Raw genomic sequence first — 18,676 nt, 5'->3', positions numbered from 1 at the left:
TGCAGTTGGCTTGCTCGTGTTGCTGGTCTCTGCCTTTATTGTACTTTCCTTGCGAGTTCCTGGATGAGGAAATCGGACTTGTTCACATGGCCTAGTATATTATTAAACAATTTGTGGATCCCCTACATCTCGGGCATGATAGAAGTGCGTGCAGATTATCATATCTGCCCATAAGCAGGTGTAATATAGTACTTCTCATTTACTTGGGTATCCATAAACATATGATATTAACTCTTCCTGGGGCAGAGGTTTATCCTTTCTGCGAGGTATATCTTTTACAGCCACATGCAGGGCAGACTGTGTGGGTGACATAAATACTAATTAGTAAAGCGGCTTATTTAGGAAAACCGTTAGGTGAAGCAGAGCAAGGCACCTTGTATTCCTGTTCAAGTAGTTCATTAAAGATTGATTTAATCTTAAATTTCTACATTGAAAGGGCAGAAGTATTTCTAAGCATGAAAAGGGCTGTAGGACTAAAGTGAGTAGGAATCGAGTTGATTTTGTTGTGTCAGTTTTCTGTAAGAAGTGTGCATTTTCTTGAGCTTTCAGAAATTAAACAAGAAGAGGGGACTGAGGTGAAGTAAAAAGATAGGCAAACTGTGGAGAAAAATGAAGCAGGCCAGTAGAGTAGGAGAGAAATTTGAGAGGCTCTTTTTTCCCCATCTTATCTTTCTGCCCTCCCCCCCCCCCCCCCCACAAAAAAAAAACAAAAGGGGAGGTTCAAACCAGTGCAGAGGACCCAGGAACACACGTGGCGGTGCCAAAATCTCATCTCAGCTTGGCGTGCTACTGCTAGTCTTGGCCAAATGTTCACACTTGCTAGCGGACAGGGAAAAGAAGTTGTGAGACAGAACGATGCCCCTGAAAGGGATAATTGTAAGAAGGTCTCACTTTCCAAGCCCCGTTTAGTCCAGGTGTCTTAGTCTGGGGAAGAAGTGCAAAAGATTCTCTTTTCTCTGGAGTATGAGATGTTAGGAGAGAGACAGTGCATCCTACCGCACCTAGTAACACCGTCCTCCTGATAGCAGTTACTTTATCCTGATAATGTCTACCTGGTTTGTGAAATTTCTTTTGCAGTGTTAATTTAGGGAGGAGTCAAATGACAAATTGAGTCCTCCACCTACATGGTAAAAACTAGAGACCATGGCCTGGTTCCTGAGAAGGTTGTTCCTTTTTTTTCCTGCTGTGTCTTTGCTATAGTGTGTCTCAACAGTGGTATCCTGAAGTGAAAGCAGATTGTGAGAGCAACATCCAGGGCAGTTTCTAGTATGTTCATTTGAAAAGACCATATTTTTTAAGAAATGCTGTTCTCTTTCCTCCTGTCACTTTGAACATGTCATAAAAGTTCAGATTTGTCTTAATAAAATCCCGTTGTACATATATTCAGGCTTTGGGGATGAATGTGTCAAATGTCTTCCTTGCCACACAATTGGCAGTTGGACTCGATGACTCAGAACTTGAATTATATACTTGTGCAGCTCTTTTGTTTTAGCTTCTCTTCATTTCTTTCTTTTCTCTCTCCTTTTGCTGTAGCTCTTCAGTGTGAGGAAGTGCTTTTGTGACACTGACACTTGTAACGCTGACACATATTTCTGTTAGTGAATGCTTCTATAAATTAACCTTTGCATCATGATGTTGGTAAAATATTCATTAAGCTGACTGTCTGTGGGAAGTACATGGCTATAGAGATGAGGCAAGACTCACGGAGGAAGGTAAAGTCCTGACTTGGTGGTAGGGGGATGGATTTTGTGCAGGCAAGGCAAAGAAGGACTTCTGCCCACGAGTTTGTTTGTATTTTTTTTTTCCTTGGTTATACTTGCTGTTATTTCTCCTTACACATCTGGTCCCACTGCAGGCACAAAAAAAATTTCTAGGTATCTGCGAAAACCTGGAGCCTGTTATTCATATGATGTGTTTATAATTATACTGGAATGCCCTTCAGTAAGAGATATGCTTGTTACTCTACAGGTCTGAGGAGGGATCTGCAGCTTGTGCTTAAGCTGGAGGCGCGAGAAAAAAGTGATTTTAGATGCTACTTCATCAGGTCTGTCTGGAAAATTAGGGACAGTTGTGGAATGAGGTGGTTTAATCTTAACACAATGAAACTGAGAGATTATGGAAAGACGAACTCTTACTTTGAGTGCATATTTTATAAAACTTACTGTTTCGCAGATTGTTCTTCCTTTTCAGAGCTGTCGTGGGGAGTCACCAGACAAACTTGAATGTTCCGAAAAGAAGGATTCTGCCTTTGGGTTTTGTGAAGTACAACATGCCTGGGAAATACTTGTTATAACATATGAGTCTGTGTACTTGAAAATTGGTGTTGGTTTCAAAATCAGTGTATCTTAATAACTAGTGTGAAAAAGGTAGCTTGGTAGGTATGACTTAAGCCAATGAGCAGATGCCTGTTCAGAAAAGTGTAATATAAGTATTTAAGTGATGATAATTCCTTGCTGGGAAGGTGTGGCAGTAAGTTGACCTTGGGAATAGTTGCTGCAGTTAAGATTTCTGTGAAATCATAAAATAATTTAGATTAAAAGAGACCTTTGGAGGTCACCTTGTCCAGCCCTGTCCTCAAAGCAAGGCCAATGTTTTAGTCAAGTCAGGTTGCTCATGGTCTTGTACTGTTCCTTTTTGAATATCCCCAAGAATGGAAATCCTACTATGGGCAGCCTTTTTTTTTGGCGCTTAATTGCTATTGCTATGCAGAATTTTTTTCTGTGGGATGCAGTGCAAAACTTGCACATCTGACTACCTATTCTGGGGCCAAAAATATAAAATGCTACAGAGGTTGTAAGTGTGAGTTTTCCTTAATGGACACCTAAAGGAAATTGCATGTCATCTTGATATTTTTTCCGACTGACAATAGGATTGATCATTCACTTCATATTCCACCTGCAAGGTAGTAACTGGTCAAAGCAATTGGGCCATGGCTGTTCAGTGGACTGATGAGTGTGAGCCAGCCATGCCCAGCCCAGGTGAAAACGCCTTGCATGGCCAGTCAGGAAGCCCTGCGGAAGGACAGTTGTCATTTGCAGTTTTATTGCACGAAGGCATTACTTGCGGAGTTAGGGAAGCGACGTTGTGGCGTTGGGTTAGACTTCCTTAAAAGTAATGAAATCCATTGCTGCCATCCTTTTTCCTTCCTATTTCTGTGACTGGGACTACTCCGTTGCCTCCATTGTTATGACTTGTCTGTTTGCTTGTTTTGATGTCTGTCTCCTTCTGTGCACCTAGAAATGTTTGCGGGTTTTTTTGGTTTGCTCTTTGGTCACCAGCATGGTTGACTGTATAACTTGAGTTCTGTGCTGTAGCCTGTGGCTTACTCTTGATTTTTGTTTTTTTTTTTCCTTGAATTCTGGAAACATCTGTATTTTTTCCCTAAGCCTGCTAGTGAAGGAAGCCTACTACTCAGGAATAGTTTCATGCAAAGTTTTGAGGTTTGGGGTTTTTTTTTGCAATTTTTATGTCCAAAAGTAAATTATTTCTGCATCTTTTTTTCTGAGGAGATGCTATTTCTTCTTTCCTTGATGCTTCAGGTTTTGAATTCTAGAATAATGCCAAAACTTTGTATGGATCACTATACGCCTTCTTAACCATCCCTTCTCTTCTTTACTTGTTCTTAAAACAAAAAAAGACTCTCCTGAATAATAAATTAATTGAATGTGCAGATTTGTAGATTTTTCAGGTTTGCTCTCTTACGTGAGGAAACTGACCCAAACTGAGTATCTTCAGGCCAGGATTTTTTTTTTAATAGAGCTGTAAGCACTGTGTCCCAGAAAATGAAATAAAAATATTTGGCGTCCTGTAGTTGCATGTGTACTTCTTTGCTGTTGTTGTGGTATATCCTGTACGAAAGAAGAGTATAAAGATGTACGCTTTTATGGGGGTCTAGGCAAATGTTTCATAACATCAGAACATAATTTCTGGCTGGTGGTCTAGATTATAGAGGAAGCAGTGAGCCTTTTGAGCCAAGCTAAAAGGAAATCACCCTTTCCTTTTTTTTTAAATTTTTCTTTTTTTAAAGCTATGACTGTTGAAGTGAACAGGATGTATGAAGAAATGGGGCAGGACAGTGAAACCTGGGGCCACAGTGTCTATTACTTGTTTAGTATTTTCTGAGAGCAAGGGAGTTCCTTTAGGATTAGTCATGAGCTGATCTGTAATTTCTCAAGGGGAAAACCCCACAACCTGTGTCTGTTCTTAAATGCAGTCATAGCTATTTGTTACTGAAGTACTAACAATGTACTCCCAAGAATGATTGCTGTTGGAATACTTATAGTCGTGAGTCTCCTGAATTTTAATCTCTCCTTTTAAACACAAGGAGAAATGGTAACAAATGTAGTGGTTGGAAAAAACAGCATTTTCTGCTTGATGGCACTCTGAGTCTGCTAAATGGAATACATATGTGTAATTTGTTGTCTTCAATTCAGTTGTCTCTGAAACAATCTCTGTTTCAAAGCAAGATAGATTTAATGATGCAAATGTTGGGTCCTTTTCAAAATCGTTTTTGAGAAACAGGTTCTTTGCGCGCTCTCTCTTTCAAAATAATGGATTAAAAAAATAATAAAAATTGCTTCTTGAAGCCCCTCTCTCTTGCCCACCAACAGGAGAGAGGACAATTCACATGTTCAGGCAACACATGCTTTTTCCTTAGAGTCCTGTGCCCATTTTGACACAAAGGTACAGCAAAACCTAATAATTTTTGAACACGTATAAATTAATTTTAGTTGCAAAACCAGGCTTGTTTTCAGAGTGTCTGTGCTATAAAGTTCGCAAAGTGTTAGATCAGCTTTTGGAATACGCCATGCATATTGGACTGAGTGAAATACTGAGTTCTTGAGTCTTTCAGACTGAGTGACTTCCTACATCTTCCTCACTCTCCGGAAGGAAACAAGACACTTTTTGGGTTTGGGTTTTTTTTTTGTCTTTGGGAAAAATAAAATGTGTGTCTTTTAGGAACTGTGTCACTTGAACTTCCCTTTTTTCTGAGCTGTGTGACACCAAGGCGTATTCTGGAAAGAAGGCATTTTGTTTATAGGGCTACAAGGGCTCTAGCATTTATGTTTGCAGAGGACTCCTTTCAGTGATCTATCATTTTTTTTCTGAGTAATGAGAATCACTCTGGGGGAACACATTCTGATCCTTACAAGCCAAGGACATTAAGATGTAATTTTTCATTTTAGATGTGTGTGTTGTATGTGCTGTCTGCAATTACCATTTGGACTAATAAAAAGATGTTTCTTCACCTGTGAAGTTTCTTTAAGCGAAGTGAGTGGAGATCTTCAAAAGCTTATCGGATAGGTTTTGCAGTTGGTGACAAGTCAGGGTCCTTGTGATTTAGGCAGAGGAGGGAAATAGATACCTTGTTTTAATCTAGCTCTTTCTTCCATACTCTTTCAGGTTTATTGCCAAGCCATGTGCCATAAACCTTGGCATTCAAGACAGTGGACCTCACAGAGCCCAGCCCAATGCAATTTTAGAGAAAGTGTTTACATCCATCACTAAGGTGAGTCATGCTTCAAATTCTGCTAGAAATGGAGGCCTGTAAGTGAGAGTGTGGGGGGACTTTTTGCTTCCACTTTTCTAGTTTGAGAGGAATGCATTTCACACTGTGCATGCACAATGAGTGTGCTCTTTCTTATTTTACTTTGCCTCTGGCATGTCTTTCTTGTAGCAAAGTAAATTCTCTTTATGGCTGACCTATGCTTTTGTGCACAGAAGAATCTTTTTTTGAATAAAAAGTGTTCTCTTTTTAGAAAGGTACGAGGCTTCTTCCTTTAGTTCGCTGCCTTTGTCCAAATTGTTACTCCTGTAACAGGTGGTAATTCGTGGTTTAACAAGAAATTTCCCGGTATCTTTCACTTTCTATTGGAAAAATGTTACTCTTTTCCTTGAGTTTGGTTCCTTTGCTGGTTTTATTGGCCAGTTGTGTGAATGTCATCATCTTATTTTTGCCATCTGCTGTGGAATTGGACAACAGCTGTCACAGTGGAAGTCAGTTATTTAAGGAAAGCATTCAGTCAATGGAAGTATGCTCTGATAAAGGGTAGGACATTTAATGTTGACAGTAGATGTTTCTTTTGATTGTTTCATGGCCTTTCTTTCACTTAAGCTGACAGTGCTCCTTCACTTCAGAATTACAGAATTCCACACTGCCTGAACTCTGTTGAATGTTGACAGTGAAATCCACGCGGACAGCATGATAGATTTTCATTAAAGATAATGAAATGGAAGGTTTTATGTTCTGATTTGGTGATGCTGAACTTCATTCTGAGTGGAGCAGATAAAGTGCTCAATGAATGGAAGGGAAATTCTATAAAAACCTGACTAAAACCCGCCTCATAGGAACATTAAAGTTTTGAGGTATTTGGAATGACATGTGAACTGAAAAGTCCCTATGATTTGATGTCGTTTGTGGAGAGGACTTTTATGTAGGGGATGTCCTTGAAATTAATGTTTAGGAAACCCATGAGGACACATCCTGTGCAAAATTTATCTAGCTTATGAAAACAGAGCTGCGTTTAACTGTACCAGCATGCTTGTGTCTGCTGTTGGGTTTGGAGAATCAGAATGTAGGGTGGCACTGATGCAGGGGAAAGATTTCATTGCAGTTCTGAAATTGGAGCCCTGTAAATTCTCCTTTGAGGCAGGTTCACTTCCAATGCAGCAGTGTCAGGTAGCCTGAACCATTAAAGCCTAGTAAAGTGCAGAGAGATCTGGTTGTGATGGAGTTACAGGAAAGTCATGGTCTCAATACTGAAAATCAAATGACAGATTATTTTGCTTTTCAGTTGAACAGTCTGGTGACTCTTTATTAAATCAGCATTCTGCATAGTTTTTTGGGTTTGTATGTAACTCATGTAGTAAAATGTGTTTATCATCTTTCAGTTGTAAGAGCTCCCTGGCAGAGCTTGTTAAAAGGACACTGGTCTGAAACTAACGTGGCTTATCTCACCACTGGGCCATTTTAGAGGTAGTTATCAGGTTTTGTTCACTTTGTCTCTTATAAATCCATTTATGTCATTATTCAAACAAATAAACCGCCAGTAGAGTTTCCAGTCAGAGAACAATGATACATTCTTTATCATACAATTATTTCAGTTTTCAAATTTAATTTTATTTATAAACTTTGGTAACGGAAATAATGCCATCTCTACAATGCCCTTTTGGAAGATACAAATATGTAGTGTGTTAAACCAACTCTTGCTTTAAAGTTTCCTTAAATTTGCAGTGAGTAGCAACCCTTAAATGTATTCAGCTTTGATCTTCCTGAGTTCTGGACTGTTTGAATTGATGTGCAAGTTTTAACAGGTAGGACAGGACATTTTAGAAGTTCCTCCCCCTAAAATTAAGAAACAGAACAATTGCATTCTTTGTCATAATGTGCTGCCAAATGATGAAATACATGAGGAAATGTTAAACCAAAAGCATTCTGAATAATTAAGTAATTAGTGGTTTATGAAGGTTAAACTTGAATGAACATTTGTGGCAGTGGGTTCCTGCTTCTAGTCTGTATGTAGTGCCTTCCTAGTATGTGTTTTTTGTTATCTGTGCATCATTTCTATCATAGTACAGAGGGAATTTCAGCCGGAAAGTAGGTTGAGAAGCAGGAGAAATGACACTTGTTTCATTTTCCTTCAGTCTCCAGATGGAAAAAGGTTAGAAGGCTTGTCAAAGCAGCTAGACTGGGATGTTCGAAAGATCCAGCGCTGGTTTCGTCATCGGAGGAACCAGGACAAACCCACCACCCTCACTAAATTTTGTGAGAGCATGTATGTTTGTGCAGAGGCCAAGATGTGGCTTCATCTTAAAGCTCCAGCTGTATGTTCTCTTTTCTAACTGAAACTGTGGTCAGCTGCTAATTTAAACTAGTGTCTTGGGGTTGGCTGGTGGAAGATTAAATTCTTATATAAGCAAATGAATGATGTTAGGACGGCTTTTTAGAATTTAGTATTCTAAAATATTTTGTATATGTGCATGAGAGACCAGAACACATGTACAGGAGTTACTCCTGTCAACGATGAGCAACTTTAGATAGTGGACCAGGTCCTTAATGCAAACGTAGCACTTCAGTGTGCATGTGTGTGCATGTATGCATATGCATGTGCACAACTTGAGTAATTATACTGAAGACAAATCTGCTGTCTGCACGGTTATGTTGTAGACCAGCGTTTGTTCCCAGAGAGAATGACCTTATGGCTTACACAATGATGTATATACTTTTATACAGACACTTCTTGGATTCCTGTTCTTTTCATTTCAGTTCATTCTTTTGTTCTTTGTTTCTTTCTGAATGCTTGCAGTTACCTCTGTTAGTGTAGTAGCATCTGAATATTTTTTCCTGACTTGTTATTTCTTCTGTGCTGGTTTCTTTCCTTTCCAGTAACTTTCTTCATATTAATTCTTCCCCCCAGTATGGTTTTGTCTACTTAAAGCCACAAGGTAAGAGGGACAAGTACATATATTAGGATACCTTCTGGATAACAATGAATTATCTTGTTGTTATCTTGTTATTGTATATTAAAGCATATGAATGATGCATGTTCACTCTGAACTTTATTTCAAACTTGGCTGTTTATGCAAACTTGTGTGTGGTGTGAAAACTTTTACATAGGTTTATCCTTACATGAAACGTTTACGAATGAAGGATTACCATTTGGTGGGTGAAAGCTTTTCAGGTGTCAGAATTGAGTTTTTTCACAATTGTTCCAGTTTTTGTTACAAATGTAGAAGCTATTTCTATTTCATAAGTTTAATTTTTGCTTCTTTTTCCAGGTGGAGATTTACATATTATTTAAGTATATTTTTTTATGGAATCAGGTTTCTCTGGACGGTGAGTTGGTCTGTCATCCTCCACCTTGTTCTATGTGGCATGCTGCTGGCTTATGGCTGGCCTGCTGAAATACAGGGGGTTTGACTACCTGTGTCACTTCAGTGCTTGCACCTAGCTTAAAACAAGGGGGGTTTAGTGGTGATAGTCACCTTTATGTTCCCTTATTTGAGATCCTGGGGTTTCTGTTTAAGGATCTTCTTTACACTACAGGAAAGCTTCTATACAGATCTGTCATTATGGAAATATTAGAAACTTATTTATCCTGTTAACCCAGAATGGGACAGAACTGTTTTGTGGTTTTGGGGGGTTTTTTGTGTTTTTTTTTTTTGGTTTGGTTTTTTTTTTGCTATGGAGAGCTGCTTATTTTTTTCTCATCTCCCTCTTGAAGGGATACAGATTCATCTCTTTGGGTCTTTATTATTATTATTACGCTGTGTGATTATTATTTGAATTTCCATTGCAGTATAACTTGCCTTTGCAGAAAGAGTATTTTAAATCACTAGGATGTTTTACAATAAATTTAGCTTGAATGGTAGAATCAAGATAAAATTTCAGTGAAACAGTACTATAGTGGTCAACTGCCATAGATGATACGGAAGAAAAAACCCAGTAGAATAATAACTTATCTTTTTCCCTTTAGGCACCCTGGTTTTGGGACACACGACAGTGCTGGTACAACTACCCTTTTCAGGTAGGAGATAAACACTTACTAGAGTCCAACTTTTTGCACAATTTCAGTTTTTATTTTTTGTTAATGGTAGCAGATTGAAACTCAGTAGACTTGAGTGCTTCTCATTCTGCGGGTGGATGCTGCACAGGCTGCAGCCTGGTAAGCTTTCTAGTGAGTGAATGGCCATCCCTTTTGTAAGGCACAAAGATGGCATTTACTCTTTATGTCTTCAGATCCTGGTTAGGTTTGTCAACAGCAGTGTTTCCTCAGATAGAACTGACTCAGTTCATACTCATTTTATGTTTACTTGCTGCTGAGATTATTAGAAGTGAAAAAAAAATTATGCGTAAAATTGTACTGGTAACTTATTTACAGTGTTGTTTTCATTATGCAGCAAGTATGATTGCATAGAGGCCAACCAGTCTGTTTCAGTGCCTGGTTTTCCTAATCCAAAAGGCTGCAGTAAGAGTTCTAAATATTGACAAGGGAATCTTACTCCTTTTGAATAAAGCTCAAACACACAAGTATGTTTGTGTGACTAAGCCTAGAGTAAGACGTCTGTTGCTTAAGCTTGTTTTTTGCTAAACCTTAATTCTGGATCTTTTAACTTACGCTTCAGCATTCTGGAAGAACAGAGTGGGATGGGAAGGAAGGAAAAGTCGATTTTAATGTAAATTTTTAAGTACTTTGTCTTCTAACTGTGCTATCTTTGTTTGTTTTCCAGCCTCTAACATCCAGGCTTTATTATTACTATATCTTGGAGCTGGCCTTCTATTGGTCTCTCATGTTTTCTCAGTTTACAGACATTAAACGGAAGGTGAGATTAACCAGAATTGCACTAACCACTTTGCTAAATAGATGGGACTAACAAAAAACGTGAGTGTGCCTGGCCAGTAAAACTAAGGCATAGCTTTATTTTCTTCCTCATTCACATCTTTGTGTAGCCTACCTCCTTCTGTAATCACTACCCAGTCCTGGGAAAGAGGGAGGCGCGAGCCTGATATGCAACCTGGTATATCCTTGAGAGTCCCTTTCACCTGCCAGGGGAAAGAACAGAATCACTCAATACCTCCCAATAAAAAGTTATCAAATCATTGCGTAAAAATGGTTTTAATTAGAAGGCTTACAAGAAAATATGAAATGAGATGCTCAAAGCAGTACCTTGCTGAGCCGGGTGAGAAAATTGCAAACACTAAAGCAATAATAAATGTTTTTTTGAAAGTAATTTTTCATCTATTTGTATAGCAGAATGATGACTGGTTGCGATTGCCTGAATCTAATTCCATTGCGCTATGTTCTAGGATTTGGCTTATTGTTGCTGTTGGAAAACAGTTCGTAGTAAATCATGGTTTATTGCTTCTGTTATACAAACTGCAAAGTAGCAAATTATCCCAATTATTGTATTGACTGTTCAAAAAGAAAACTTTGCCTGGGGTTTTTTTCTGTACTGGAATATTAGTAGGTGAGGCACTACAGAATATCTTGGAGCTGCAGAAAGGGAGTGATTAACAGCATCTGTGATACAGTTCATAATGTTTAATTTTGTACTCTGACTTTAACACAGTGGATTACATTCCCCATGCAAGCATGGTAAGGTACATTGACATGGCAGTGTTGTACTCAGGGGGCTAAACTGGAAAACAGCCTTGAATGTATGTACATTGTAAACATTTTTTTAATGAAGTGGCCTAGTTCTTGCTGTTGGGTTATCTTGTGTTCTATGCCTGCTATGCTCTGGCAGGCTTTTGCACACTGACAACAGTAACAGCAGTGTACTTAAAATTTGTGCCAAGAGCTGAAAGGGCTAGCAATATGACTGTAAAACCAAAAGGAGCCAAAAATAAGGACCATATGTTGTCCTGTCAATCTTTTCAGTGGGGTCTGCAGGCATACTTATCTTTACCTTGTATGTGTGTGCCAAGGAGACTGTGCTGTGCCTGTGTATGCAGAGTTCTGACTCTGGAGGAGCACAAATGCTGGGAGAGACCTTTCTAGAACTTTTAGTGATGATGGTTGATGTTGTGTGATGAGCTGTGCTTTATATAAAGTGGTGTCAGAGCCTGAACTGAAGTAATCCTATGACCCCAGTTAGTCAGTTTTGTGGCTGTGTTCCAAATCTTTTTATTTTTTTGACGGCCAAAGAGTCTTCATTCTTTTTTTTTTTTCTGTTTCCAGGACTTCCTGATCATGTTCGTCCATCATTTGGCTACAATTGGACTCATTACATTCTCTTATATGAATAATATGGTGCGGGTTGGAACTCTGGTGCTGTGCCTCCATGATGCATCAGATTTCCTTTTAGAGGTGAGTTTCCTTTCAAATCTTTGCGTACCCTAATGCTAGTGTGGTCTTGGGGGGGCAAGCTGACTTTCCCATTGTTGATAAACTGCATTAAATATGCCATAAAATATGTGCTGCTGATCCTGCCTTGTCAGCTTTTCCCCATAACTGCTTTAGTGCTGAGAATAATCCCTAAATGTTCCAAACTCCTTAAATGTGACGGCTTGAGAGTTTTTGAAGCTCTACAGCCTGGTAATTATGTGAGTGCACAAAGGGAATAATATTCTCATATTTCTTGTCTCTTTTAGGCTGCAAAGCTAGCCAATTATGCCAAGTACCAACGTCTATGTGATGCTTTCTTCATGCTCTTTGGTGTTGTATTCATTGTTACACGGTTGGGCATTTATCCTTTCTGGTAAGCACCTTGAGCTATAAGGTCTTGTTTGTTCTTCCAATCCTTTAAGCAAAGCCTTTGTATTTAGACTTCTTGCAAGCATTCCAGCCTGTCCCTCAAGGCAGCCTGAAGTTGCAGACAACCCAAGTACTGTTTGGAGCAGTACGTTCAACTAGGCATATGAAGAAACCTCTCAACAGTCAGCTGAGGGAGTGTGAAAAGTGACTAGAATCCTGATGCACAGCTGGCCCCTCTCCTCTTACTGCAAAGTGATGACAGTGCTTATTAGCCGGAGCCAAGTCAGCCGGTATCTGCTCTGAAAGACTTGAAGGGTTGCTTGCTTCTCTTAAGAAGTTTTGGAAGTAGTTACAAATGAGGCATGGTCTCTTGAGGTAAATTTGATTTTTGAGTATCTGGCTTAGTCATTGTTGCAGTTTCTGATTCTTACGACACTTGTGTCCTGTCCTTGTGTCGTGACTGTTCAGAGCCTGAAATAGGCCTTAGGTTTCTTGGGAGGTAAAGCCCTGGCTAAATGGCTTATAGCTAATCATCCTATAATGAGATTCCCTCTTACCTCAGTAGATCAGGTTTGGTGAGGTTCTTCTGTTGATGAGCTGTTATCCACTTCTTGTTTCTGTTGAGAGTGTGTGGTGAAAATTTGGTTACACCTTATTATTACTCAATTTATTTTGGTTTTACTGCATATATTTATTTCCTAGGCAATAGACAGCTTGCATTCCCCATTCTTTTTGGATGCTTTGACAGTAGGCTGAAACAATATTTATGCTTTGGTATCAGGGTTGCAATTAAAGCTCTTGCTTGTTTTCCAGTAAATGCCTCAAAAGAGTCTGGCTAAGGAAGAGCTTTAATTCTTATGTCTTCATAGGCTTCTTCCAGTGACAGATAGTTCTCATTGTTTTTATTGCTGTTGTCTGTCATGAGGTGATGCTCTTGCATCATGCTGTTGCTCAGCAGTCCTGTAAATCTTTAATGTATTTTCCACTGGCTGTAATGTAATTCCTCAACTTTGTAGAGGAATCTGGCAAGCTTGCAGCAGTATTGCAGACCCTATGCTATTTCACTTCACGTATATTCCCTTCCCTAATTAGTAGTATAAAACATCAACAGATCTCTGGAATTGCATTTAATTCATCCATAAACTGGCTATGAGTTAGATGTTTCTGTAGCTGCATTTTGGGGGACTTGGGTTCTTCTTTGAAAGGCTTGTTTTTCTTTTCTCGTGAAATGTTAAAAGCTATGTGAAATTAATGACGTCTTTAAAGGTCTCTCCATACCTCTCTACTTCATAAAATCTAGAGTGTTTATTAAATTACTTAAGTACTGGCAATAACTCCCAGCGACAAGAACAGCAAAACAGTAATGAAAGAAAGCACAAAGCTGTGTCCATAAAGCAATTTCTAGTCCTCCAGCTTGGCAGGAGGAGTCTATAAAAATCTGAGGGAAGAGAATAGCGCACAGGGAGGGAGGCCTACTGGGAACAAAATTCCTTCCTGATCTTTAAATATGGGTGAAGACTGCCCAAGTATGAATGTGTTAACAGTTGTTTTGATGACCAGTGCAGCTTGACATCATTTCCTTTAAAGTTATTATAAATGCTCATGCTTTTGAGAAGGAAATTGGCAGCAGATCTGTATGTGTAACCAAACTGCAGAGCATTCACATCTTCTCCTGTTTGTTGCTCAGTTCAAATGTTTCTAATTAGCTTTAGTCTGTCTCCTAACTCTGGCAAGCGACTAGCTCCATCACTGCTCTGCTAGGAGCAAAGCAACAGATGCTTAAATGAGATACAAACTGTTGTGCATCTGGCCAGTCATCTTAATTTAGAGCTGGAAGCCATGTTACCAGCACAGCCGATCTGTAATGTGTTTCTGGATCTCTTTTAGGATATTGAATACAACCCTATTTGAAAGCTGGGAGTTGATTGGTCCTTATCCTTCATGGTGGCTATTCAATGGGCTTTTGATAACCTTGCAGATCTTGCATATCATCTGGTCTTCTCTCATCATTCGCACTGCCTACAAGGCCCTCGTGCGGGGAAAGGTAAGATTGCTGGTGACTCTTTTGGGTCTCCTTTCCTACAAGCCCTATTAAGCAATCATGAGAAACCGGGCCCTTCAGTGAGGGTTGGTACTAGTTCTCAAGGGACTTGCATCAGGAGCGCTTTGTAGAATGGTAGTTTTTTTACCTTGGTTGCTCTGCAGACTTGCGTTGCCAGGTGTATACAAAGGCAGGGATGCTTTCCTCTCTGTTCTGGTCATGCAGGGAAATAACACCATTTTCCAGTATGTTCAGATGTTGTAATAATAGTGATGATGACAGACTTGTTATGTACTTTGGAGTTTAAGGTGGTAGTAGGCTCTTTTTTGAACAATCATGTAGGATGATTTCCAACTTTAGCTGGTTCTGGAGATGTGATGAGGGTTATGCATCTTCCACTTCTTAGCACTAACACAGGCTTCTGGCTGTCACTGCAGGCGAGGCACTGAGCTGCAGCATGCAGAAGAGAAAGGGTTATCAGAAATGCAGTGGGGTTTGCTGGTTGTCACTGGGCTAATGGGGTGCAGTCTAGCTTCAGTCCTGAGTATTCCAATTTTAACTTGTGTTGGGAGTCTTAGGGAGAGGGAGGGTGAAACTACAGCAGCTGCTTAGCAACAGATCCTGCCCTGAGAGTGAACAGTGCTGACTTCTAGCTGCAACCTCAGTTGCCAAGCAAAATGGTGTAGTTCAACTGAAGTAGCATGAGACAGGGTAAGCCACTCTAGGAGCTAATTTGACACCCAGCCTACCCATCAAGAGAAGCCACTTCCCTTGCAGCTACCAGAAAGCAGCAGCTGATTTCATAGCACAAATGCTTTTTTTTTTTTAATCAGATATTTGGTATTCTGATCTGAGTTTCTCTCATGGCTCTCCTTTATTTTGTGTTTGACTTCTTAGCTGCCCCTACACATGGAATGTAACCTTGAAAAATATTTATATCATGGTTGTCTGTGGCAGTGATTGTCAGGGGAAGGCATGTTCCAGACTATGCACATGATCTTTTCATCTGTTCCCCACAGCTGCTACTGCAAATGTCTTATTTTCTGTCAGGATACAGCTGTTTCTGTATCCTGAGGTCTACATCTTTTTCCTTTCCTTGGTTCTCTCCTGTCCAGGTGACCTAGCCAGAGAAAGGACTCTAAGCTCTGTCTTCTTCATTCTTTTCTCCTTTTCTCTGTGCCAGATTGGAGCTGGACAGTTTCATCCTTTGCATGTAAGTGTGATCTGTGCTTCTGTTTGTTCCCTGAAACACACCTGTGTCTGTTTCAAGGCTAAGACAAAAGCAAAGCTATGGTCTTGGGGCTTTACATGGCTGGTGCCTTCTCTTAAAATGTTTCTCTCCCTGGTTGATACAGTGCTGGTTCTGACAGTATGCTAAAATGCATTTTTTTCCAAAGGTCAAAGCAGTGTCCTGGGGTTTGTTCTTATCTGCTGTGAGCTGGCTGCATGACCTTCACCTTTCTGCTTTTATATGCCCACAGAGACTCTGATATCTGTCTTTAGTGCTCATTAACACTGTGCTGAGTGGAAGAGGACAGGAGAAATGCAATGCTTTTTGCAAAAAGGAGTAGAACAGTCACTTCCCCAAATAACGGGAAAAATTTCAAGGGATTTCTGCTTCCTTCCAGTGACTCTTTGAACTTCCAACATAGCAGGAGAGTGGGGAAAGATACCAAAAGTTCTGGCAACAGACAGAAGCCAGTACATCCAACAGGCCTGTCAAAACCAATCCTGGAGATCATTAACTTTACCTGGCTTTCTGCCAGATCCTCCCTTGAATTCAAAAACTTCCTGCCTGGTGCTGTTCAAAAGCCCTAACCCTGACTCAAAGCAAGCGGAGTAGAACGAAATCCTGAAACCTTGGAAAGGTGCTAGCCGCAAAGTGCTTGCACATTAAGTAAATGAGGGCTATTAGTTGCAGAGGTAGAAGTGTGGAGAGCCTGCCTTGGGGTATGCAGAGCACGGGCCATTCAGGCAGTCACTGCTCGGCACTGGTGAGTTTATGGCTCTGGCACCCCGCCACCAACCAAGGTGCTTGTTTGCAGTTAGGGCCGGGCTTTTGATCTCTTCCCTTCCCTGGTGCAGGTACAGTGCCCTCCTGCGGCACTCGGAGCAGCCGGCAGCAAAGTGCGCCTGGATCTGCTTCGAAAAGTTCAAAATCCTACGTACAGATCAAATTCAGCTGGATTTGCAGTCAGTCTTTTAATTAAAGGCATAACTCTGTAAAGAAGATCTAGATCTCTGGGCTGAGATGCTCCTTCTGTTCCTGAACTGGATTAGATTGTTGTCTTTGTTCTACAGCCCACTGTCCAGACAGGCTTTTGCTTGTTAAATGAGTTCTCATGTATGAACCACAAGCTGTGAAAATGGTAGGCACTTTGTGCAAACAGTAATTTGATAAATATAGCTGCTCCCTGTAGGACAAAATGTTCTCTCTAAAACTGATATATACATGTTTTTTGGTCATCATACCCACTGATGATTATGGTGTGAGAAGTTTTTTGATTCAAAACAAATTTGTTGTTTGGAAAAGCGGCCTTTAACCACAATCTAGAATGCAGATCTTGGAAGATAAGAACAACCAAAGATCTGTAGTGTCCTCTGATCTGGTGAGAGCAAGAAAAGTGTAGTGCTTTCACAGATGTATAGAGTATTTGGAAAATGGAACTCTTATTTCCAAATTATCATTTCAAGTCTGTCTTGCATTCCGTATGTGATAACAGGTTCCTCCTTGTGAGTTTGAAGTGATTCAGCATCAAAAGCAGAAGGTAAATGTAACTGACTGAAGCTGGACACATGGACACAACCTTCTAACCACTGTTTTCTGTGAATTTTTCAACTTCCCTTCTCCCCTTTCCACTACCACATTTCATTTGAATGTTTAGGTTTCAAAAGATGACCGCAGTGATGTAGAGAGCAGCTCTGAAGAGGAGGATGTGACTTCCAACAGCACAAAAGGAGTTTTCAGCACTTCAAGTAACGGCTCCAACCGCATTAATGGCCATGTGGCTAGTGGCCAGTGGCCAGAAGAGTAAGGCTGTGGGTTGGCCTTGAGCAAACACGAACTTATCTTTAAATATCTAGATGTGTTGAGCTCCACATTCCCAAGTGATCTTTAATCAAGATACCCCTTCCCCAGAAACCTCCAGCAAATCTGAAACGGGCACAATCCAGACCAGTCAGAGGCTTTGCGCAACAGAAGGGATAAAGCCAATGACTAGGGCAAAAACAAAGCTGCAGATTTCACTTTAAGCCATTTTGTACTTAATTCTTAGTCCCATCGATTTGCAGAGGTATCTTTGTTTGTGACAAACTGGTTTTTACTAGGATCAACTCAAGGCGGAATAAGTTTGGACTAGGCTGGCTGCTGACCGCAGGAGGGTTACGGTGCCATTTCAGTGACGGTTTGCTCCGGTGCAGGTTCGGCATATCTCCTTGATGCACTCCAGAAGCCACCTAAGAGCATGGAGAACGCAGGGTCCAGTGGTTCAACGTCCAAACTACCCTGGCTGTAGCAGAGACTCTTTTTCTCAGTCCCGCTGTGAGCGCTCTGGACTACGACCAAGCTTTGAATTGGACTGTGCTACAACAGAGACGTTCTAACTTGCCATCGGGGTGCTATGTGCTAAGGAGGTTATAGCTTGTATCTCTGCTGTCACGAGGGACCAGGCCAGCATTTGCTGCCTATTTTGGTGCTGCAAGCCCCTCTGAAGTCTTGACTACAGCCTTCTGAAATGGGGGAGGGGGGTTGTTTATTGCCCCTGAGATAACCATCACAATACATGCCTTTTAAAATTTTTTTTTCTGTTGCAAGTTGTGGTTTTGAAGATGTTTCTAGACCTACTGGATACAGTTGGCTAAGCTAGGACTTGAGGGCGGACCAGTACTGGTGGGCTGTGTTTAACTTTCCAGAAAATAAGATGTTTTGGTCCTGCTTGTCTGTAGTCCAAGACAGAAGTGAATGTTGCTGCTCTGATTTTGCAGCGGTGGGGAGGAATGGCTGGGCTGGAAAGGCAGCCGCACCATGGGCTTTGCTTCTTTTTTTTACTCAATGGTACTTGGGGGCAATGGAAGACCCGTGTGTCAATCATGAGCTGAATTTTGGAAACTTCTTGAGTTGTTACCATTTTATACCATTGTTTACTCTTATCTCCGATTAAAAGATGCTTCAGAAACTTGGTTGACATGTTTCATCTCCAGAAAATAAAATCGAGGATGCTGTATGCCCCTTTTCTGTGTTCTGAGCAGCTGGACTGCTGACTGATGCTAGGTCCAGGTGCTGCCTCGGAGAAGCACCGTTTTAAGATTAACAGGGAACCGTTCGGCGCCGTTTCGCGCAGACACCACGCGGCACCGCGTTTTGGCGTTTTCACATCGTTTTTATTACCCTCCATCTCCTCCCCCGGCCGGGGGCGGCCGTGGGGCCGTTTCCCTGCTT

General features: G+C 40.7%; 1 protein-coding gene across 1 annotated transcript; it reads left to right on the top strand.

The window, feature by feature from the left end:
• The first annotated feature begins 2,929 nt into the window (after nucleotides 1-2,929).
• Nucleotides 2,930-17,644, top strand: CERS5 (ceramide synthase 5). The gene is made up of 10 exons (XM_009577169.1): nucleotides 2,930-3,094; nucleotides 5,381-5,509; nucleotides 7,645-7,775; nucleotides 8,779-8,836; nucleotides 9,477-9,527; nucleotides 10,231-10,323; nucleotides 11,682-11,810; nucleotides 12,095-12,201; nucleotides 14,085-14,241; nucleotides 17,124-17,644. The coding sequence occupies exons 1-10, from the start codon at nucleotides 2,930-2,932 to the stop codon at nucleotides 17,271-17,273; spliced, it is 1,170 nt and encodes a 389-aa protein (XP_009575464.1). The 3' UTR covers nucleotides 17,274-17,644.
• The last annotated feature ends 1,032 nt before the right edge of the window (nucleotides 17,645-18,676 follow it).

The sequence above is a fragment of the Fulmarus glacialis genome, unplaced genomic scaffold (assembly GCF_000690835.1).
Source record: "Fulmarus glacialis isolate BGI_N327 unplaced genomic scaffold, ASM69083v1 scaffold33554, whole genome shotgun sequence".
NCBI lineage: Eukaryota > Metazoa > Chordata > Aves > Procellariiformes > Procellariidae > Fulmarus > Fulmarus glacialis.
Note: the sequence above shows the minus strand (reverse complement) of the source record. Positions and strands in the feature narration are given on the sequence as shown.

Coding starts and splice junctions, on each gene's coding strand:
- CERS5 (XM_009577169.1), top strand. CDS start 2,930: ATGGCTGTTCAGTGGACTGATGAGTGTGAGCCAGCCATGCCCAGCCCA. Junction 7,776..8,778: donor ACTAAATTTTGTGAGAGCAT/GTATGTTTGTGC, acceptor TTCTTTTTCCAG/GTGGAGATTTACATATTATT. Junction 10,324..11,681: donor TTACAGACATTAAACGGAAG/GTGAGATTAACC, acceptor TTCTGTTTCCAG/GACTTCCTGATCATGTTCGT.